Source organism: Pyrgilauda ruficollis, unplaced genomic scaffold (genome assembly GCF_017590135.1).
Source record: "Pyrgilauda ruficollis isolate IOZ18807 unplaced genomic scaffold, ASM1759013v1 scaffold131, whole genome shotgun sequence".
Lineage (NCBI taxonomy): Eukaryota > Metazoa > Chordata > Aves > Passeriformes > Passeridae > Pyrgilauda > Pyrgilauda ruficollis.
The window spans coordinates 551,006-574,260 of NW_024511544.1; the positions used below are offsets into that span (position 1 = coordinate 551,006).

At 49.8% G+C, this 23,255-nt stretch overlaps 1 protein-coding gene across 2 annotated transcripts in view; it reads right to left on the minus strand.

The window, feature by feature from the left end:
• EFCC1 (EF-hand and coiled-coil domain containing 1) overlaps nt 1–13,053 on the minus strand; it is a 38,387-nt gene extending 25,334 nt beyond the window's left edge. For both annotated transcript variants that reach the window (XM_041459142.1, XM_041459141.1), the window contains exons 1-2: nt 12,364–13,053; nt 10,664–11,070 (exon numbers count right to left, since the gene is read on the minus strand). In XM_041459142.1, coding sequence (XP_041315076.1) covers nt 10,664–11,070; nt 12,364–12,999 — 1,043 coding nt within the window. In that variant the 5' untranslated portion in view covers nt 13,000–13,053. The remainder of the gene's footprint in view (nt 1–10,663; nt 11,071–12,363) is intronic.
• Between the last annotated feature and the right edge of the window lie 10,202 nt (nt 13,054–23,255).

Consider the following 23,255-nt stretch of genomic DNA (forward strand, 5'->3'; position numbering starts at 1 on the left):
TTTACAATGCACTTCATCCACTAAGTACATTGCCAGTGTGTGCAGATGAATTTGTTTAATTAAGGAAGGAGGGGAAGCCCTTTAAATTTAAGACTACACAATCTAAGCCACATAAGCTTTTTTACACCTGTTTTATAGCACTCAGCTCTGACCTCGCACTTTATATATTATATTGTGGGCCAGATCATGGGTTTACAGTTTCACTTCTAAAGTAATGGAAAAAATAAAGCATTTTTGCAAAGCTTGGCATGGCAGCATATGTTCCCAGAGTCCTGGGAGCACTTTTTTCACTGAAAAGTTGCTTCATTCTAAGCTTGGTTAAAACGCAAACCAAAATCCAAAAGCATTGTTTAGCTTAGCTTCACTAAAAATAATAAACCCCTGAAAGTGAACTCGAGTCTCTGCATGTTGAGCTGATGGATGGTTCATAAACCTGCCTTAAAACAATGCAGTGCCTGGTTTTCTACTGTACCTCAGCAGCTCTCCCAGCCCACATCCATCTTGCCCATTGTGAGCTGTTTTGAGCACATTGTGAGCACAGAACTCAATTCAAATTAGCCGTTTAAATTTTATTTTGAGCCTACATCCATCTTGTCCATTGTGAGCTGTTACAACACAGAACTCAATTCAAATTAGCCGTTTAAATTTTATTTTGAGCCTTTCTCGGGCTGCCTGAGGAGAGTCAGGTGCCCATGACAAGGACACCCTGGAGCACAGGTGACATGCACACCTGGCTGGTGGTGCTCTCCACGCAGGAGCCTCCTCTCCCAGCAGGATGAGGGGGATTTCTCTGGAAATCCTCCTTGTCCCCCTGGAAAAAGGGGAAGTTTTTGCTCACCATGGCTGTGCTGGCAGCAGGCTGTGCCCCATGAAGTGGAGGAGCCCAGAGAGGAGATGTGCTGCCTGCCCTGACCATCCCCACTTGTGGGAATTGGAAAAACAGAAACTTCCACAGACACTGAAGGGTTTGATCTGCAACCTTTGAAGAAGCTTGGATTGATGTAAAAATACAATATACAGATATTAAGCAGAAAAATAATATTCACATCTTAGGGTGCCAATGACACCCACAGCCCACGGTGGCTCCCTGCAGCTCCATCCCTCACCCACGCTTGGATTTCACCTCCGTTCCCCAGTCAGAGGTCAGAAAAAGGCTGTGGAGGGAGGGAGGATGAAAGAAGGAGATGCTTTGACCACAGCTCCTTTCTCATGGTAACGAGCAGAGCTGCTCCTTCTCCCCCGTCTGCTCTCTTTTCTTTCTTTAGAGAAGGAAGAATTCAGCTCTGCCTTGCTGGCACTGAGCAGACAAACTGGAGGGCTCAGGGTGCTTTGTGGGCTCTGCCCATGGAGTCACTGCTCTGCTTAGGGGTCATTTGCTGTTTGTTTCCTGCATATAATGACAGGTAAATGTGGCTTAATAGAATTAAAGGCTTGGCTTGAGGACATGAGGTAGCAAAGCATCAATTACTTCCTGGTGATTTCTGCTCCATGAGTCATGTTCCCTCAGGAAACAGAGATCTATTAATTTAGCTGCTCCATGGGAACCTGCCACAGGAAAGCTCCCTCTGCTTGGAAGGGGAAGTAATAAATGCTGCCTTTCCAGCATTAATAATTTTCTGTTCTAAAAACAACATCATTTGATACAGAGGTAATTTGGATTATAAGCAAGGATTATAAGCAAGCACAGGAAATTAAGCAGAGCCATGCACATTCATTAATGGAAACACAGACCTTTCAGACTAAGGACCAGCTCCTCTCTCAACTTTTCCTTAAAACAGTTTGAATATTTTCCTTTAGTTTTTGGTTTGGTTTGGATTAGAAATCTGAGGAAAAAATATTTTGCAACTAAGGAAACTACCTCTTCAACATAAAACCAAAGAGAAGTAGTTAAGCAAGGTGCACCCTAACTAGGAGAAAACACTTGTTTGATGCAAGATATTGCTTCTTGCAGGAGCAGGGCCTTAACTGGTACGGCTGGAGAACTGCAATTTAAACATAAATGGTTTTGAATACTTCAAAACAAGTGCCAAGCCTTAGGGATTGACAGTTCCTCAATTTTATAAACAGTACGGGTCTAAACTCTAAGGGTCTTAGATCTTTAATGATGCGGTTTTGATGTGAAATCAAAGTTTAGATCATTCAAATCCTGCATAGTATTTACCTCAAAAGCTTTATACATATTTAATTTTCAAGTTCCTATTTTTAAATGCATTTGAAGCATCCTTTGGAAACTGTAAATCATGATGAATAAAAACTCCCAAACCAAAGAGAGCAAAGCAGACAGGGAACAAGGGGAGAGGGAGGAAAGCAGCAAAGTGTAAGATTGGCAGCACAGGAATAAACTTGGTGCATAATTCTGATGTAGAGAGATTAATCACAGCTTTTCTGAGAGATCCCAACCCCTGGCTACACTGAAAGGTCTTTTGTTCCAAGTCAGTGCATTTACCCAGGAATATCCTGCCAGTGGTGGGAATATTTCATAGCTGGAAGGCTTCTGAAAAACCTGTCACATCCCAGCCAGGTCTCCAGAAGCACAGACACAGTTCTACTCACAAAATAAACAGACAACATCCTTATTCTTGGTTTTCTCATTCTTTTTTCCCTGCTGAAGAAGTTGTCCCTGAGGAATGTGGACAGCACTGGAAATTAAGCAGAGCTATGTACATTCATTAATGGAAACACAGACCTTTCAGACTGAGGACCAGCTTCTCTCCCAACTTTTGCTTATAACAGTTTGAATTTTTCTTTTTTTTTTTCTTCTCTGGTTGAATTAGAAATCTGAGGAAAAAAATTTTTGCAGCTAACAAAACTATCTCTCTAACGTGAAACCAAAGTAAAGTATTAATTTTATTTCTTTTTTGTATCTTAAAGTGGTACTTTGAAATTTGATTTTTTAATGTCTTTCAGATAGTGACAGGGGGGCTCATGGGTGACAAGAGTGGTGCCCCACAAACCACAGGTGTACCCTTACTGGAAATGCCACCCTTGCCTGTTTGCTGGCACAGAAATAGGTAGCAAAACCTCCTCTTCTGCAATTTTCACAAGCATTGGCTTTGCTCTGACTGCTCCTATTTCTGCCTTGTGTAATTTTGTGCCAAGCAGTGCCCCTTAGGTCTAGCAGCTCCAGGAGATGGAAAATGCTGTACTCAGAGATTGGCTTAACCTGCCAGAGCTGTGCTTTAAACTTGGCTGAGCTCAGCCTGTGCAGCCCCAGCTGCTTTGATGCTGCGTGAGCTCACGGCAAGGACGTGTGATGGGGTCAAGGACAGGGACTGAAAGCAGAGCAGATGTGCAGGGAGCACCCGATTTTTCAGTGGTGTGATTAATGGGACACCATGAACCCTCCCTGAAATGTTCTGCTGTGAGCAGAGGCTCTGCACAGAACAAAGCGCAAAGCCTGATTTTGATTCTGGAGATTTATTGAAAGGTTTGGGGTCTTTCCACTGAAATCTGACTCCCAACACTCTGCTCCTGCAGTGGGTGAAGGGTGCTGTGATGGCAATTGGCACTCCAGGCTCAGGCAGCCTTCAGGGAATCGTTTTCTCCTCAAACAAGGAGGGACTGCACCCCACAGTCAGTCACAGCCTCTACACCTTATTTTTAAAGTGGTTTAGGAACGATGCTGTGAAGTTGTTCCACAGAAGTAACTTGCTAATGCTCAAAGATTACATTTGGCACTTATTGGCCAACCATTTCTTTTTTTATAAAGTACATTCCTCTGTGGAATGGTGCACAGAACACAGGTAAATCCTGGATTACAGATACCTGTGATAATGGTTGAGCTTCAGCCCATGCTTTATGTTTTCAGTCTCTGAAGTTGAGATTTAACTTTGTGTTCCCTTAAGACCACATACCTATTCATTTTTATCAGAATTTGCCAAATTTTCAGATGGGTATTATGAAAAGCTATAAAAATATACAAAAATTATTTTTTCAGAGACCAGGAATGCTCTCTGAGCTAAAGCCAGTCTCTTGATGCATTTTACAACTTTCAGGTTGCTTGACTTGAGCACACAGATCAGGTTTCACATCTGGAATTGTGAAAATATCATAGAATTAGAGAGTGGTTTGGGTTGGAAGGGACCCTAAAAGTTAATCTTCAGATCTTTAGGTGGTCTTAAAGATCCCCTGCCATAGGGGAGGTGGAATTAGGTATACCTGGTATCTCTTTTCTGTAATAAGGGACTGAAGCAGATACATTGACCAGCTCCATCTCCCCACCACAAACTCAGTCTTTGAATTTCCAGTCTGGGATTATCTCAGGACACGAATCTGTAAGACCAGATCCATTTAACCCAAGTTTTACTTATAGTGGAGGACATATTTTTCTAGCTTTTGTTTCTGGGGGTTTTTTTTCACTTTCCTTGGGATGTGACTGCAGTTTTCTTTAGGTTTTTTCATGGGCTGCAGTTCTGAATAGCTTAAGTTCAGATTCTCAGGCAGGTCCAGGGAAACGTGCTGAGTACCACAAAGAGGATAACCCCAGCCAGGCATGAGAGAGGCAAATATCAATCTGGATTTTAATCATGCTGCTAAGCAGGCAGATGAGACACTGACAAAGTTGAAAGGATACCCAGGAGGATGAAAGGAAGGGGACAGCACAGCAAACATGGGCAGTGATTCAGCAGGAGTCCCAAACAGAACAAATATTTGCAGGGCTGCTGAGTAACTGCCTTGTGTCACTGGAGTGCAGGAGTTGCCTGCACTGTTATTTCCTCACATCAGTGACATTTATTAGCTCAGCCCCAGCCTCCTGGGAGTCCAGGCAGGTTTACATGCTGCTTGACAGGCTACCCTGGGTGCCTCTGCTCCTGGCAGTGTGCTGAGGAACACGAGGGTATTTACAGGGTGGCTGGGGGCTGCTTAGGATCCAGGACCACGTCTGGTGTTGGTTCTTGCTGTAACCCCAAACCAGTGACTGTGGACTGGGAGCTCTGCTTCCTGAGAGTCACAGCCTCTCATGGGGACTCCAGTGCCTGGGTTTGAAAGGGGAAAGGAAGAAGTTTTTTCTTTCAAGTGATGATTGTGTGTGAAATCAGTTTTTTTTTTTTTTTTGGGGGGTTTGAAAGGGGAAGGGAAGAAGTTTTTTCTTTCAAGTGTGTGAAATCACTTGTTTTTTTTTTGGGGGCGGGGGAAGATAAGACAAGATGGGTAATCTGTTGATCACCCAGAAAGTTGGTGCTGTAAGAGAGTGGAGCACTGGGGGGACTGTACAAAGTCAGGGCAGCAGATGAAGGAGGGATATGCACAGCTGTCACCAAGCTCTGCCTGAACTTCCAGGCACTAATTCAGGGAAGAAAAGCTGCAGAAACACTGACTGCTCATCCCCTTGGCTAAACCGAATCCCTGCGGTGTAGGAGGGGTTAGCAGGATCCAAGTCATGCACAGAAGGGCGGGGAGGCAGCTGTGAAAGGCAGAACAGGGTGTCAGAACCAGCCCTGCTCTGGGCTGTGGCTCTGTCCCTGTGCTGCAGCAGGGCTGGCAGGGCACTTCCACCCCTCCATCCCCAGGAAGGGATCAGCTGGGGACAGCTCCAGCAGGGCCAGCGAACGGAGCCAGGAGGGGACAGGCAGGGTGTCCCTGTGTGTGGCACTGCCACTGAGGTGCCACCGATTCACTCCCACACAGCAAACACGGCCAGGCAGATAAAAGGAGGATTTAGGGAGAAGCCAGGGAAAGCCTCCCCACAATAAACACTGTAAACAAGAAGCCAGCATGGAAAAAGGCAGGGAAGTGGCTACACTTCCAGTGTTGCAGCACACTGGGGGTAAATGTTGCAGTTCCTCCGGGATAAACGAACTTGCAATTACATGACTGGATCTGAAGTCAAGGCTTTGCTATTATTATTACTACTATTATTATGGAAAGCTTTGAAAGACTCTTGCATTTGAAATAAAAGTAGTCCTTCCACAGAAAGAGATGCTATAAATTTTCTACACTGCCAAATTAATCTATTTAAATTGCTCTGCACAGTTCTCTCTACCATAAATAACAATACCTTCCATTATCCCCTCTTGTGAAATCAAAATGCTGCTTTAAAGTTTCCCAAATAAGAGTAATCTGGTTTGTTTACTTGGCTTATGATTCTTTTATGACAAGTAGTCTAAGCTTCATGTGATGGGAATATATTCACCTGCTACAGCTAACTTCTTCCAAACCTTGAAGCTTTGTGGTTTTTGGCAGACTTCTCTGTAATACAAAACTTCTTACACTCTTTAGTAGAAAACAATATCAGCTCCAGGCAAAGTCAGAAAATAAAATGAGATGACATCACTTCATCCAGAAGAATCTAAGTGTTTTCACAGATGAGGCTCTGCAAATTTAACATTTCGTTTTACTCTCTGAGCTCAGTTCCCTGAGTGCCATCAGTCCCTGCTCCTGTCCAAGGATTTCTTTTTCACCTGCACATCTGTCCAGCACACGTCCAACACCCACAGCCTCCTCTCAAATTTTGTGCCACCTGGAACAAATTGCCAAGATGTCCCTCATGTCACAACAGCAAGGAGCTGGTATTGATGACAATGGTCAAGTAAAAATTGTCCAAATTTTATTGTCTGATTTTTTTAAGTAGAAGAACAGTTCTAGGCTGCCTAAATATAAACCATTATCATTCTGACTGGAAATAACCTACTACAGATGCCTTCTATTGTGTATGAGTGTTTCCTTCCTAGGGATTTTTTTTTCCTACACTTAATGGAGCTGATCCTGTATGGAATATTTCCATATTTCCCTCCTGTTCTTGGATTATTGATTTGGACTTGTTTGGTCCATCTTGTTACATTTTACAGAGTGAATGATAACCTGAGAAATTATTGAAAAGATCATGGTACTGCCTCCTGAAAGAGAAGAAAAACTAAACTGCTTCCAGTATAAAATAACCTAAAGCATAACATTTTAGAAAAATTGACACTAATGAAATAAATAAAAGGAGAAAAATATGCTAGACACCTCAGTCATCATATTTAGAGGAAAATATGAGAGGCTGAAACAAACTTCTCTGCATTCCGTGCCAAAAGGATTGCCACTCATTAACACACAGAAATGATGATGGATAATTAAGTAATTTGGGAGACAGACCATGCATATGGGAAGTATTTTTGGTATTTTATGACCTCTTTCACTGACCTATGTAATTACTGTCCTGCTGACTAATACAGCAACATAAACCCACTGTCAACATCTCTATTATGAAATTTATTTCAATTCTAAATGACCTTTCCTTTTATTTCTTACACTGGGATCAAAACCATGCTTGTTAAATTGTTCTATTCCCTTCAGTGCTTTTAAAGAGAAAAAGAATATGGACACTTTTTAAAATAATCTATTTCTAAGCCACCTCCAATCTAGTATAGTAAATAAAGCCAACTCATATTTGGCAAGAACAATTCATGTCAAACCAATCCTGTTTCCTTTTCTGACAGGGCAAATGGCTCAATGGGTGAAAGAAGCAGTAGATGTGATATTTTTACTGCAGTAATATTTTAACGTGTGGTATTTTTAGAAACAACACTTAAAAGTCATAGGATTCTATTAGAATACATGGAAGGTGTCACCTTGTGCTGCAGCAGAACTTACAGGGGAAAAAACGGAGTTTAGGGAATAGTGACCAGTGATTTGTCCTGTGGGAATAAATCCCTGGGCACTGCATAAAAATGGGACTTGCCTGACTTCCTAAACTCTCCTGTCATCAGGCACTGGCAATTACACACTCTTGATACAATACCAATGGTAAGTATACAATTTCTTGTGATGTCTTTTTGCCCTGAAATGAACTCAAGCTTTTCAGGAAGAATTTATTGAAATGTACCTTTAAAGTTGAGCTGACTCACTAACTTGACAGGGATTAAAAAATAAAAGCTGAAAGATAGTCCAGACATAAACCTGACACACTCCTCAAAGTAGGAAGATCAGGATGGGCACCTGAAGAAAAGAACTATGAACTATTTGGTCAACTAGGCTGGCTTAGGAACCCAGTGATGTGACAGGGGCAGTTCAAACCCTGGCACGGGAACCTGTGCTCTCAGAAAAAGTTCACGTTTAAGTCATACAGATTGCAGGAATATGAATCTGGAATATGAAATCGGGAATAGGTGATTATAATTACACACTCCAGTTTAGGACAACATTTAATCACTTGCAGGTACTTAAACACTTTCTTGACTAAATGCAAACTGTTGTTTCCTGCATTAGGGATTATAACTTGAGGTCATGGCTGAGATTTCAGATCTAAGTGATAGCAAGTAGATCTCAGATGAAAGTCTAGAAGAGGGATTTAGATGCTAAAAGAGCTTTTAAAATCTGAGCCTAAAAGAAGACAGCATTTCCTTGATAAATATGAAACTATAAACATGAGCAGTGTGTAAAGCTTACAGATTGGACTCTTTCTTTAATATGATCCTCTCTGGAAGAAAATGGACTTTAGCTGGAGGAAACCTGTGGCTCACCAAGCCACTTCAGGTGAATTCTCAGGAGAGATATCTGCAATTGTCAGTGCTTCCTGCAGAACACCCAAATCCCCCCCATTCCTCTCCAGCCCTACCTTGCAGCATTAGCTCTGGCCAAATCCAGACCTTGCTCACAAACTCTGTGTGGCACCTGGCAGGGGGGAAAACTGTTCACTGGAGTGGTGACTGAAACACAGCCTGACTTTAACAGTGCAGGTAACAGCAACTGAAACACAGCCTGACTTTAACAGTGCAGGTAACAGCAACTGAAACACAGCCTGACTTTAACAGTGCAGGTAACAGCAACTGAAACAGCCAGGCTTAACCAACAGGACAAGTGACACTCTTGCCAAGTGACAGAACCCTGTGGGTTCCCAGCTGTCCCTCCCTCTCCAGACCTCAGCCAACCCATCCCTTCCCCTCACCAAGCACTCCCAGCAGCTCACCCGAGCCACAGCCATGGCTGTGGGCTCCTGCACACCAGGAGAAGGAGATTCTCAGAGCAGGAGGCGTTTGGGCTGCCTGAGCACCAGTGTGAGCAAGCAGAGGGAGTGGGACAAGCTGGGACAGCCAAGGCTGTGTGGGGCAGAGCTGCTGCTGAACCCTTTCCCCACCCTAACACACAGCTCTGCACTGCTTATTCATCATTTTGTGCCAGTTTGGGCACCTCTGTGCCACTCTGGGAACACGTGGAGTGATGAGGTTCCATGTGTTATGGAATATGAGCACAGGCATGCAAGTCCCAATTATCATGATGCATCTCTGAGTTAAACTGTTTATACCAAGAGCTGTTTCACTGGATGGGGAGGTGCAGGTGCTTTGTGGCCAACAGAGAATCTCAAAGGGTGGCAGCTGGCCTGGGCCTCTGCTAAATGTGCTACAGGGCTAAAAAAGGGGCGTAGGTCCCAAATGGTCAGTCCAGCACCATTCCTGAGCTTGACACTCACTTTAAATCAGCATGCAATTTAAAAATAAGTATTACAAATGAAGGTTATCTTACAAGGAACATATAATTTACATTTCTAAACTCACACTCTTTGTATTGATGCAGCCCATAAAGTTCCTGCTCTGCAAGGTCAGTGGACATTGTTTATTGCACGTTATGTGCCCTTGCAGTGGTTTTTAAATCCTATAGATGTTTAAAGAAATGCTTCTACTTTCTTTGATCTTCTGAAACCATGCAAGTATTAACACACACAATGCTGACAGAGAGACACTCGATAAAATGGTTATTTTTAGAATTTCCTCACTTCATAAAACAATAGCTAGGATGTCACAAATAACTCACTATGAATTCTTCTTAAAAGCAAACAGAGGAAGTGTGAGTTTAGAAAGAGGCAAGGACTTCAGAAGATGCAATTTATTAAAATACTAGATTTAGTAGTGTAAGTAAAAATATATCTAGAAATACTGATTCTGCTTTGGGTCAGTGAAAATATAAACTAGATATTTTATTCCATAGGTCAGTCTGAAACTTGGGCAGAAATGTTTAAAACTTAATAACCACCAGTGAGTCCAAGTTTGGTCTGAGATAAAAAGCAATAAAAGCAGTGGACTATTACATTTGTGACCAACTTTCTGACTTCTGCAAGGATTTGTTTATGCTATTGCAAAAGTGGGGTTTAGTTGGCTAGTGTTTTTTGTTTCAGATTGCCACTCTATTATTTTATGGATTTAGGAATGTTTCAGCTTCCCTCCTCTATTACCTGTTCTGTCAGTGAAGAAGCAACGAAGTCACAGCAAGTTTTAAACCACTGGCAAGAAGTTGTCCCTGTGGGCTTCTCCCCAATTCCCAGGACAAGCTGAAGAGCTTTTATACAAAATGGAGACTCAGCCATCTGATTACAGCTGGCTTGGGATGGGACCTAAGGACCCGGAAAGGCAGCAAAAAAAGTAAGTGTGCTGGAAATGGTTTCTGAAGGACTGTCAGCAATTTGTTTTGGGGCTTTCTTGAAGCATTATCATGCTGAGTTCTGTTGTTGTGTGTCTGAGGAGTTACTTCAGCTCTCTGTAGATCTGCACCCTGACTCTGGCCTGGAAGACTCCCACATCTCCTAAAGACCCCTACCAAGAAAATGGATGGGCAGCTTCTAATTTCCCTCTGGCCAGATTTTACAAGGTGTTTTGGAGACATCTAATAAGCCCCAGCCAGAGATTCTCAAACTCACTTGTGCCCCAAGCCGGTGATTTTATAGGCACTTTTTGTCACTCCAACCCACCTGTAGTGCTGCAGTTGTGATTCCAGCTGCTGGATGTGTATTTGCAGATGTGGCACCTCATTAGCTCTCACTTCCAGCTCCTTCACTTTGCCAAGACTGTTCAGGACAGCCCGTCTGGCCTCTTCCACCTTCCTCCTCATCTCTGCCTGCTCCCTCTTCAGGTGGCGGTTGCAATCTTCCAGGCTGACCAGAGCTTCCTGAGAGCTCTTCAGCTCCTTCTCCAGCTCCTGACTGAACCTGATGGCTTCTTCAACCTGCCCATCCCTGGAGCTCCGGATGAGCTCCATTTCCTCCAGGACACTTTGAAGGCACTTGGTCTGCGAGTGCTTCTGTGTTAATGCTCTCTTCCTCCCTGTGAAGCAGGATCCTTCTTCTCTATGGCTGGCATGGCTCTTCCGCAGTCCCACCTGCAATGACCAGGAGCACAAAGCAGGGAGAAATTGATGGGGTTTAATGAAGACTGCAAGTGGCTGGACTGTGCTTTGTTGGGCATTTTTGTTTAATCCCATAGAGTTGATCAGCAACTAAAGCTACTTGACCTTTGCCAGATACAGAGACAAGGAGACAATCTCTGGAAAGTAGTTTTTAATACCTAGCTATGCATTTAATTTTCAAACTACTCACACAATAACTTGTGTTATTGCACAAGTTTCTGTGTAGCTTTAATGTCATTACTGTGGTCTGTACTCAGGAGTCAAGTAGTCTGCTGAAAAAGATATTTCCAACGAAGTTGTGTTCATGAGAAGAGGGCAGGGAGCAGCTGGGGGTGTTCTGGAGCTCTCCTCTTTGTCATTTTCATTCTTTCTGGGACCTCTGACTGGTGACTTGGTGTTTGCTTTTTTTTTTTTTTTCCCATTTTGAGATGTAAATGGTAAAAGTGTCTCTGACCTGCCTTGCTGGACATTGTGAAGACAACAGTCATCTACTGCAAGTGGAAGTGTCACAGGTGGAGCAGAGTTCTGTGAGTGCTGTGTTAGTATCAAATCTCTCCTGGCCAGTCCTGCCAGAACAATGGGTCCATGCTGCCCTTCCCTGCTCTGCCTGTTCCACGCTATCTCATGCCAGAGGAATTTAACTGCTGTTAAGTGTGTGTGTGTGTGTGTCAGTCGAGCCAGAACCGCAGAACCAGCAGAAACCAGCCCTGGAATTACTGGGGCTCTGCAGAGGAGCCCCAGACTATTCATCAGCCTGCCTGCAGAACTGGCTCCAACTCTGAACTCTTGTGACCACACTCTGAAGAAAACAGCCTTCTAGTACTTCTCATAGGCACTTCTGGCTGAGACGCTGCTTGTGCTTGTGCAGGTAGCAATCCAAAAGGTCTTTCTCACTTCAGGAAAAACCCTGCAGTGGTGCACACCCGGCATATGGTGGTATCGGCACATCCTGACTGCACGTGCAGTAGAAGAAGCAGCAGCATTGTACGCGTGGGGCTGTAAAGCTGAACTCCCCTACACTTCTAACAGAGTGCTCATCAGAACGATATTTAATGGAACGCCGGTGCCATACATTTCTCCTTAAAGCCTCCCCGTAACTAAACTTTGCTAAAAAGTTCCTGCCGAGGACGAACGAGCAACTTCGGTCTCAGTCTGGCAGTGGAGGGGTTATAAACACTGACCCTCCCAGAGCAGCATCTCTCCTGGAGCACTCGGGGCCAGCCGAGCCGCCCCGGGAGGCCGGTGCAGAAGCCGGCCCGGACTCACCTGCAGCGCCAGGCACCGCGCATCGCTGCTCTGCAGGGCGGCGCGCATGTCCTCCACCAGCTCCCGCAGGCTGCCGTTCTCCTCCTCCAGCTTGGCGAGGCGGTCCTCGGCCTGCTCCAGCGCCACGATCTCCTCGTAGCACTCTCGGGAGCAGGGCCCCGGCGGCCGCCGTTCGGCGCTGCCCGCGGCTCCGCGGCCGGCGGGGTCGGCGCGGCGGCGGCGGCGGGGGCTGCGCAGGCGGATCTGGGTCTCGATGTGCTCGCTCTCCCGGCCCAGCGGCAGCCGCGGCCCCGCGCGGGTGCTGAAGTGGCCGCAGAGCCGCGCGTGGAACTGGCGGAAGGTGAGCTCGGCCGAGAGCCCGTCCCACAGCCCCGCGCACTCCTCGGGCTCCGCCGCCTCCTCCAGCCCCAGCACCTGGCACAGCGTGCGGAAGTCCTCGCCGGGGATGCGGCCCGCCCCGGCGCAGTCCAGGTGGTGGAAGATCTCCTGCAGGTACTGGTCCAGGCCGGTGGCCAGCACGACGATCTCGTTCTCCACGCCGCGGTCCAGCCCGTAGTGGTAGGCGAGGGCGCTGACCAGCCACTGCGTGCGCCGGGCCGGCCGCCCGTAGGGGTCCCAGCCCTCAGGCGGCTCCATCGCGCCCGCCCGGCCCGCGGCGCTGCCCGAGCATCCCGAGCGCCGCCCGGCCGAGCGCTCGGCCCCGGCCCACGGCGGGGCGGGACGGGCGGGGCGGGGCCGCCGCCGCTCCAGCGCCGCTCGCCGAGCGCCCGGCTCGCCCCGCAGCGGAGCCGCGTCCGCCTTTGTCCGGCACGAAAAGGGATTCCGGCAAAGCGGCCAGGTGCCGCCCTGCTCCGCTTGTCTGCCAAGCCTGCGCCCCAAGTGTGCTGCTCATTCTTAACTCATTTCTCCCTTCTGCTTTCTCTTTAACACAAGCAACACAATAGCATCGCACAATCCACTCTGACAAGCAGGGCTCGTGAACGAGTGAGTGGTGCTTGCACTAAATTAAAAACCCAATGTGCGTGAAAGCCGACCTTCTGTTCGCTCAGCCCTCCTCACCTGTGTAGATGACGTGACTTTATGGTGTTGCTGTGTGGGTTTTAAGAGGCCTGCGATAGAGGTGAGGAAGCGTTAAACTCCTTCAAAGGAGCTGCCCAAAGCAGTGCCTTCAGTCCCTCTTTGCCTGCGGAGTAGGACCGGCGCTGTTGAACGCAGGCAGCAGCACGAGCAGGGCTCCTCCATCAGCAGGGACATGCCACGAGCCAGGAGGGACCGTGGTACCAGAGGGGACCGTGGCACCAGCCGTGCCCAAGGTCTGAACAGGGTGACAAAGTCAGGTGCTGCTAACAGGCTGCATTAACAGCCCAGGCAAGGCGTGGTGAGCAGCCACCAGTTTGGGAGCCATCCAAGGAGTCCTGTCAAGAGCAAATTGTTGTAATATTCTCTCTAGGACAAAAAAGGAGCAAACCAATCCGGTTGATATGTGAGGAAAGAGAGTTCAAGTTCATTTAAAGCGCTGCTCCGTTCAGGGTTGGCTTTCTTTTGAGTGAACTGATGCTAAGAAATATTTTCTCACATATGGTGGGGTTTCTCTGCCACAGGCTTTGATGAGAAATTTCTGACCACATTTGCTTTTGCTCTTTAAGATAAGCCAAGAACCTGCGTAGCTTTGTTGAGGAATGGAGAATTGTTTGTAGCTCAGGAGGAGCCTAACATTTTAGCACAGCAGGAAGGTAAGGCAAAGGTTTAAAAGCTTTCCCCTCCTGGAGTGACACACTTTCAGAGGAGTCTGTGAGAAGTCCTCTCAGCCACTGCCAGGGCTGTCTGCCTCCTCTGCAGGCTCAGTATTCTGGGAGTCCCACGAGCCTCAGCTACCAGTGAATTTTCCTCTGAATATTTCTTGTTGTGCAGTACACAGGGAGTGTACTATATTTTGTGTTAGATTCCCTTCTGGGCTTTGAGGTAAATCTTCAGTAAAAGACCACTAAAAATGTAGGTCTACTTCTTTTTATGGATAGGAAGGAAAAGGGAAGAAGTACCATGGAAAATTAATTGCTCAAAATGTGAGGGGCCCAACCACATTAAAAATGAAATCTAAACTGAAATATTTTTTATTTTCTTTCCTAGCAGGTGAGGCAAAACATGCAGTGCGAATAAAGTCTGTAAGAGATGCAACAAGCTCCCAAGTGTATGAAAATCACAGTGGTAAACAATTAGATAGGGCATGGGAAGAATCTTCAGCCCTTCCTGTTGAAGAGTATGAAAACTGACTCTGGCTGTTGCCCATGGGTAACACGTGCTATTTGTAGAGGAGAGTAGGTCCCTCAAGCTGTTGGTGGCCCAAGCCCTGCCGTGGCTGGTCCAGTTCCAGTCCTAGGTGGACCAGGGTGGCGGGCTCGGGAGAGGAGGAGGTGGGGGAATCTCAGGAGGCTTCCGCTTCACGGCCGGGCTGGGGGGCCGTGGGGGAGGCACGGAGTGCTGGTGCTCTGCTTTCTTGGGCAGCTGCTGCTGCTGCTGCTGAGGCCATGTCTGAGAGCTGTCAAAACCGACGCTCTCTGGGCTCCCTGGGGGCGAGGGAGAGTCACGCCTTCTCGGCCGGGATGCTGGAGCTGCGGCAGCACGACTGTGGAGAGAGGAGGTGCCTGAGGCCCCAGCTGCCAGTGGCACACAGGGACCCTCCTGCACAGCAGGGCCCAGAGCTGGCAAGGCTCCCCAGCACGGCTGGAGCTGCTGGCACAGCCGGGCCCGGCTGGACAGCTGCCCCTCAAGGCCCCGGCGAGCAGGGGACGGCTCTGGGCAGGGCCCCTGGCCAGGAGCGGGCCCCAGAGCGCCTCTGCCTTTCAAGGGCAATCTCGGCCCTGCTCTTTCCCCCCCCCGCCTTGCTCTGCCTCTGCCCTGTGCCCCTGGGGCTGCTCTTGGCCAGGCAGCCTCAGTGGGAGCCAGCCCTGGCTGCAGCCCCAGCAGGCCCTCAGGAGAAGGCCCAGCAATTGAGAGGCCAATGCAAGCACTGGGCAGCAGCAGCAGAACCCTCAGCAGAGTTATTTGGAGAACCATGGACTGGCCACAGCTCCACTGCAGACTCACTGGGAATGTTCCCTGACTATGAGCAGCATTTAAAGAAGCTGGAGGGTAGAGATCAGTAACAACTTACTGTTTCTTTTCCTTCCACCACCGGAACCCAACATAGCACAGCACCATGGAAAGTGGCACAGTGAACAGTGTCACCACCGTGCCTATCATGCAGGACCTGCGCACATCCTGGGGACAGACAATTCTTGGGTTGTTCCATGGATTCTGGGCATTTGTGTCTGACTTGCCAAGCACTTCTGTGGGAGCAATTGAGAGCATGAGCCCGTGCTGTGCTGCACTGCTGAGCTGGCAGCACGGTGGGTACGGGCAGGCCGTTCTCTGTTTCCCCCAGAGCTGGGGCCTGCAGGCACCTTGCCGCCCCTTGGCACAGGCTGTGCCACCCAACAAAGCCCAGCAGGCCGGGAGGAGAGCCCGGGGGCAGCAGCAGGAAGCTGAGGGAAGCCCCTGCTCTAGAAGTGAGGGAGTTCTTGCAGTAGCAAACAAAGATGGTGACTTGAAGAGATTCCCACTGTGCTCAGAGTTTGCCTCTCAAGACTAAGAGATGAGCTTGTCAAGAATCCCAGGAAAGATCTGGGAAAAGCTTTTGTGTAACTTGGTTGTGACTAGGTACAAAGTTCCCGTGGGAAAAGATCTTTGCCTCAGCAGCAGGCTGGGTGTTTTAGGCTGTCTTAGTTCTTTGCAGAGTAAAGATTACCACTGAAATGCCATTTTATTTTTTATTGTATAAGTAAGTGTTAAAAATTTTCCAGAACTGTAAACTACTTTCAAAAATACAGACATATTGTGGAAACAGGGAAGAAACATTGGGGGATTTGTCTCTACAAGAAATATTTCTAAATATTTCTAAAAATTAGAAGTGGAGACAAAATAGGGTTGCTTTTTCAGGATTCTAAAACTACTTTGAAAAATCCTTAACTATGGCAGTACTCGCAAAAAAATATTTCGGGATGTCTCTCTACAGTAAATAAATTTTAAAATATTTCTAAAAATGTCTAATTTCTAAAAAGGAAAAACAAAGACACAATGGGATCGCTTGTTCTCAAGAGCCCCATGCTGCTGCCTGCCCCCTGGGCTCCCCCAGCCCATCAGGGCCCCGCCGCTGGTCACAGCAGCCCCTGCCTGGCTCCTGCCTGCCCACAGCGTGGCCATCCCCAGCGGCCCCTGGGCACGGAGCTCAGCCAGTGCTGGTGCCGGGTGGGCTTTGCTGCTGCTACCTCCCAGACGCTGGGGTGCCAGCTCCATCTCTGTCTTGTGACAGAAGAAGGGGCCATCGCCTACGCTGGCGGGGCGGGGGGCTTAACTCCAGTGTTGTTTAGAGGGGAAGGCCAGGGAGCTCAGGGGCAGGGGAAGGGATGTGTTGGTCTCAGGAGGGGCTGGAGGGCCAGTGCTCGGCTGGTCCTGGGGTCTCTAGAAGAACTCGAGAATCGGCTGGGACGGGATACAGGGAGATCAAAAAAGGGATGAAGGCATCTTGGGGAGACCTATGGGGAGGCCAGGCGGCAGTGGGATCTACAGGGTAGTAGGAGGTTTCCTTCTAGATGGCTGTTCTGGGGTCCTCTTCACAGAACCCTTGAGAGGGCTGTCCAGGCACTTATCACTGCCGGAGGAGCTGCTCAAGCTGTCTGGGTGTGAGGTGCAGCCACGGTTTTACAACTGCTGTCCAGAGGTGCTCCTGTGGAGAGAGGAGGTGGCTGAGGCCCCAGCTGCCAGTGGCACACAGGGACCCTCCTGCACAGCAGGGCCCAGAGCTGGCAAGGCTCCCCAGCACGGCTGGAGCTGCTGGCACAGCTGGGCCTGTAGAATCTCCCAAGAGCTCCAAACCGTCTTCCAACCAACCTCCTTGAGAAGCATTTCCAGCACTGTCATCTAGAAGGGAGTAGAAATTAGAAGTATTTCCATGGTGTGGTGGGCTCCTTCTGCCTTTGGGAACTGGGCACTGCAAGGGAGGGAAATGCAGAGACTACAGTGCCTCTCCTGTGCAGGAGCAGGGGCAGGGGGACCTCGTGCCTGCAGTGGCCCCACACTGGGATGGAAGGAGCCCCTTGCAGGGCAGTCGGGGCAGAAAGGACTCCCTGGAGCTGCCAGCAGCTCTAAACCCAGCCCCGGGCAGGGCCAGGGCTTGGCAGTGGCAGCAGGAGCAGCTCAGGCTCCCTGGGGCCGGCAAAGGAGCTGCGAAAAGCTCAGCCCCGGGGCACAGCCCTGGGCCCGGCCCCTTCCCTCTCTGCCCTTCTCCCTGGCTGCCTCACCCCAGTGCAGTCCACCTTTGCTGTAGAGCAGCTGTGCCCTACAGCCACACCCCAGATTCCACAGTTTTCTGGGGGCGGCCCACTCCCACTGTGGGTGTCGGCAGCTAGTGGGGCTGAAGAAATCGGGCAGCGCACCCCTTGGCACAGGACTGCTCGGTACCCGAACCCCTGAGCCTGCATGCTGTAACTGCTCTGTGCTGTGCCCTTCTGCTCCAGGCAATACTAGTCAAAGACATGGATAAGGACAAGGAAAATGGCCACGGTTTTGGAGCTGCTCCAGGGCACTCCCTCCAGCAAACAGCTGCCTCTCTGCATCTACCCAGAGACCGGGAAATCGCAGGGGATCTCAGGCCCATGGTGCAGTTGGGGCTGCCTGTCAGTTGATGCCAAATGCCTTCCTGCAGAGGCTGGGCAGAAGCTGCAGCCAGGCCAGGCTGGGAAACAGCCCTGCAGGCCGTGAAAGCAGCAGCGGGGCAGCGAGGCTGCCATGGATGCCTTCCCGCTGTGCCGAGCACGGCGAGTCCAGGTGTGCAGCCAAAGCCCCCGGCTGCTGAGACCCAGGGGAAGCATGAGGGAAATGCACCCACCACGGCGTCTCTCGAGGTCACTCAGCATCTTGTTCAGAAGTTTGGCTGCCTCCAGCGACTTGCTGTCTCCTGAGTCTTGGTTCTTCCTTGTAGGAGGACCTTAATGAAAAGTGATTCAATTTCTCCATCAGGCCCGAGTGGCAGTGAGGGCACCTGGGTGATTGGTGCCCTCCAAGGCACTCCCTCAGCTCTGCCTCCCACTCAGGAGCAGGGGCAGGGGGACCTCGTGGGGCACACACGTGCCTGGTTCTGTGCTGGCACCTGCAGCGCTGCCTCCCTGGCCGAGCTTTGGGCTCTGAGCTGGCAGCTCTGCCAGGGGGAAGGGCCTTGACCTACCCTCAGCATCTCCCAGAGGCTCAGTAATGGGTATGGCTTGGGAATCCAGATCATCAACAGGATCATCTTCATCACGTTCAGCTGCAAAGAAAGCCAGGACGCAACAGCTCCTGTGACACTGCTGAGGATTCTCCTTCAGGCCCAAGTGGCAGTGAGGGCACCTGGGTGATTGGTGCCCTCCAAGGCACTCCCTCAGCTCTGCCTCCCACTCAGGAACAGGGGCAGGGGGACCTCGTGCCTGAAGTGGCTCCACACTGGGATGGAAGGAGCCCCTTGCGGGGCAGTCGGGGCAGAAAGGACTCCCTGGAGCTGCCAGCAGCTCTAAACCCAGCCCCGGGCAGGGCCAGGGTTTGGCAGTGGCAGCAGGAGCAGCTCAGGCTCCCTGGGGCCGGCAAAGGAGCTGCGAAAGGCTCAGCCCCGGGGCACAGCCCTGGGCCCGGCCCCTTCCCTCTCTGCCCTTCTCCCTGGCTGCAACAGGGCACATGGAAGGACACAGTGCCATTGCACACGGGAGGAAGACTGAAAGCTAAATGCTCCCTCCTCCCACTGATAGCGATCCTGTGCGATCGCTGTTGGGCGCAGTAGTAGAAACTTTGAGGCCAGGATTTCCAGAATCCATCAAACTTCTGAGGATCTTAAGGGAAATGAAGTGGAATATTACTCTGGACAATGATTACACTTGGACACTGTTACGATATCACTCTGTTAGGAAAGGGTTGCTGACGACCCACCTTCACCAAGCTCCAAGATCCTTAAACCGTGGTTTACCAGCGTTTCCAAATGATGCAAGTCACGATCCCAGTCTAGAAAGGAGCAGAGATGGGAACCGTTCCATGGTGTGCTGGGATCCCCTTCTATAGGGAACTGAACCCTGCAGGGGCGTCAGGTAATGCTGTGTGCCAGGATTGCCAAGCAGCAGAGAGGGCAGCTCAAGCCTCAGCCGGGCCCAGGCCCAGAGGCACAGCAATTCCCTCCCGTGCCTGTGCCTGGCATCGCCTCCCTTCGTGCAGCAGAGGCTGGCAAGGAACCACTGCTTCCTCCGGGAAATGCTTCCTTCTGCACAGGCCCTCCTTTAATTTCTGGAGAAAGGAAAAGGGACAGCTGGATCAGATGGAGTTGTTCCCCAGTGGGGAGGTGGCATCTTCAGGAGGCAAGGTTTGTCAAACTCAGGGACAGGCTTCAGGAAATCAGATGGGCTTTGGGGTGTTTGCTGAGGGCACTCCCTCCTCCAAACAACTGTGCCTCATGATCTGCTCAGAAATTGCAACATCACAGGGGATCTTGGGGTGCACATGGCCCGTGGTGCAGTTGGGGCTGCCTGTCAGCTGATGCCAAATGCCTTCCTGCAGAGGCTGGGCAGAAGCTGCAGCCAGGCCAGGCTGGGAAACAGCCCTGCAGGCCGTGAAAGCAGCAGCGGGGTAGCGAGGCTGCCATGGATGCCTTCCCGCTGTGCTGGGCACGGGGTGTCCAGATGTGCAGACAGAGCCCCCGGCTGCTGAGACCCAGGGGAAGGCTGAGGGAAATGCACCCACCTTGTTCTCCCGCCTGCTGCATTTCCTTCAGCATTTGCCTCATGTGTTCAGATGGCTCATGGGATTCCTTGTGTCCTGTAGCTTTGTTCTTTCCCCTCGGAGGACCTTAGAGCAACATAGTTCCATTTCCTAGGAACAGATCCCACAAAAGCAGTGCTCAGCCTGTGGGGTCAGCAGGGACACACTACTCACCCCTGCGATGGGAGCCAGGCCTGCGTGCAGTAACCAGCAAAAGAGTCTGAGGGGATCCCTCAGGACTGCAGAAGGGAGCAGGGGAAGATTTCCTGATTCCTTCAACCACGAGATTATGTTTAAGGACATGGAGGATGAGTGAGCTCTTGCCACATGGATACTGATTATTCTGTCAGGGAAGGCACACTGAGAACTTGCCTCCAGCATTCTCCAACATTTTCAAGCTGTTATCCAACGGGGCATCTAGATATTGCATGTTGTGATCCCAGTCTGAAAGGAAGCAGAAATCAGAACCGTTTCTGTGTTCTCCTTCTGCCTGAGGGAACTGGGCACTGCACGGGGGTTGGGTAAGGCTGTGGGACCCCAGACTCATCTGTACAAATGGACTGCCCTGATTGTAAATGTTTTGCTTCATCAAAGTTTCAATACTGGGGAAAATCTTTCTTTTGCCTATGACATTGCTGCTCAGGCTGTGTCCTTGGAGATGCTCTTGATGGCTTCCATCTTTCCTTGGATATTTGTTTTGAGCAGATCCATGCTGAGATATTCTACTGTAATAAACAGAATCACTGAATCACAGAATATGCTGATTTGGAAGTTCCTCACAACAGTCATGAAATCCAGCTCCTGGCCCTGCATAGGAGCATCCTCAAGAGTCACACCAGGTATTGAGAGTATTGTCCAATTGCTTTTTGAGGTCTCTCAGTCTTGGTGCTGCCCTGGGGTGCCTGTTTCAGTGCCCAACCATCCTCTGAATAAAGAACCTTTTTTCTAAAATCCAACGTAATTCTCCCCTGGCACAGCTTCATGCTGTTCTCTATCACTGGGGATAACAGAAAGAGATCCATTCTTGCCTCTCCTCTTCCCATCCTGAGAAAATCTGAGTCCCTGATAAGGTCTCCCATCAATCTCCTCCAGGAAGAAGAGACAAAGAGTCCTCTGCTGTTCTTCACACAGCTTCCCCTTAGGACCTTCACCATCCTCAGTTCCCCCCTTTGAACACTCTTTTTTATATTGCAGTGAATAAAACTTCATACAATCTTTGAGGTGAGGCCATGCCAGTGCAGAGCAGAGAGGGATAATCCCCTCCCTGGCCCAAATGGCCATGCTGGGCCTGGTGCCCCCCAGAACAGGCATGTCCCCCCTGGCTGCCAGGGCACTGCTGACTCATATCCAACTTTCCACCCATCAGGATTCCCAAGTCCCTTTGCATGGTGCTGCTCTCCAGCATTCTCCTTCCCCCTGTCTATACATCTAGGGTTGTACCATCCCAAGTGCACAATCTGGCACTTTGCCTTGTAGAACTTCACTGGGTTCGTGATTGTCCAGCCCTCCAATTTGTCTAGGTCATGCCCTCAGCCCAGGGACGCTCAGCATGGGCTCCCCCATCCCCTCGGGGCCCCGCTGCTGGTCACAGCAGCCCCTGCCTGACCACATCATGCTTGCCCTGCAAAGGGCTCCCAGAACAGCTGTGACCATTGGGTTACTTCTGTCTCCAGAACACACTCCATACACTTTATACAGCTGTTGTGTATAAAGACAGCTTTATACACAACAGCTTGCAGTCCTGTGGGCCTGGTAATGGAAAGAAAACACTCTGCTCCACTGGTGTTTGCTTTCTTTTCCTGGTGCTTGCCTGCAGGGGCAGGGGAGGGAGGGTCTGCAGCCCCCTGGGGCAGCTGCTCCCTGGCCATTGCCTGAGGCAATTCCTCTCTGCTGAGAACGGAGAGCTCTCCAGGGCTGGTGCCCAGCTGGCAGCAAGCAGCACTACTGCTGCAGCTGAGACACCCACTTTGGGCCTCTTCTCCTGGCATTCTGTGCTCTCCTGCTCCTCCTGGCCTAGCTTGAGGCTGAGCTGGCTTAGTCTATGTGGCTGCTGAGGCCAAACTCCTCCTGCTTCTCCTCCCCCTGATCCGTGAGAATCAAGAATCACTGCATGTGGCCACTGCCTCCCAAGGAGGATCCTGATGCAGGCACTGCATCCCTCCTGAACAGTCTTCTGGTCTTGTGTTTGGGAGTGGGATCCTGGGATCCCAACCTAGGGCTCTGCTCTGACATGGGGGACCCTGGCTCACTCCAGGATCTCTCCAGGTCTCCTCCCTGAGCTTCATCCCATGACTTAGCCCCAAGGACCAGACGGGTATCAGGAATTTCACAGCCTACCATTGGTGACTCATAGTCAGAATGCACAGGAAAACTCTAGCTGTGTTTCAAAATACCAGATGCTGTGTTGTTTCCTTCCCACTGAAGATTTTCCATCACCCCAGCCTCAGCCCCTGGCAGCCTGCCTGGATGTTCTCCCTGTGCCGTTTCTGCAATCCCACTTGTCCAGGTCCTCCTGGTTTTGTGGGCAGCTCTTTAGGCCACTGAGGCCCTGTTCCTCCTTTGTTTGGGAGCCCCTCTGAGTGAGAGATGATTCATGGGCTCAGCACCAAGACTTCCAGCAGCAGTGGTCAGTTCCTGAGTGCACTCGGTGGCCGCAGGCAGTTGCACGTGGCTCTGGCAGGGATGTGGAGGGGAGGCTGTACAGGGGAGCAGCCCCCATGCCCCAGCCCTGCCCACGGGGGCCTGCAGCCCATGGGTATGGAGCAGCAGGTCCTGGCATGACAGAGACAGCAGCTGGGGCAGCGGCTGGGCAGCAGAGCACACATTGCACACATCTACTGCAGGGATAGGTTTGCAATATTGTGTATACATACGCTCCAAATTGAAAAAAATTGGGCAAAGTGTAGCTTAATTTCAGAGGCATTGGAGAAGAATTATTACCACTGCTTTCCTGGCTGATTTTTGGAACATCATACTTTTTTTTAATACTTTACAAAAACAATCTCTGAGTCTGGAAAGGGAGTTTTTCAATCACAAGGGTTCTTGCTTCACTCCAGGAAAAGTGTAATTCAGTGTACCAGGGA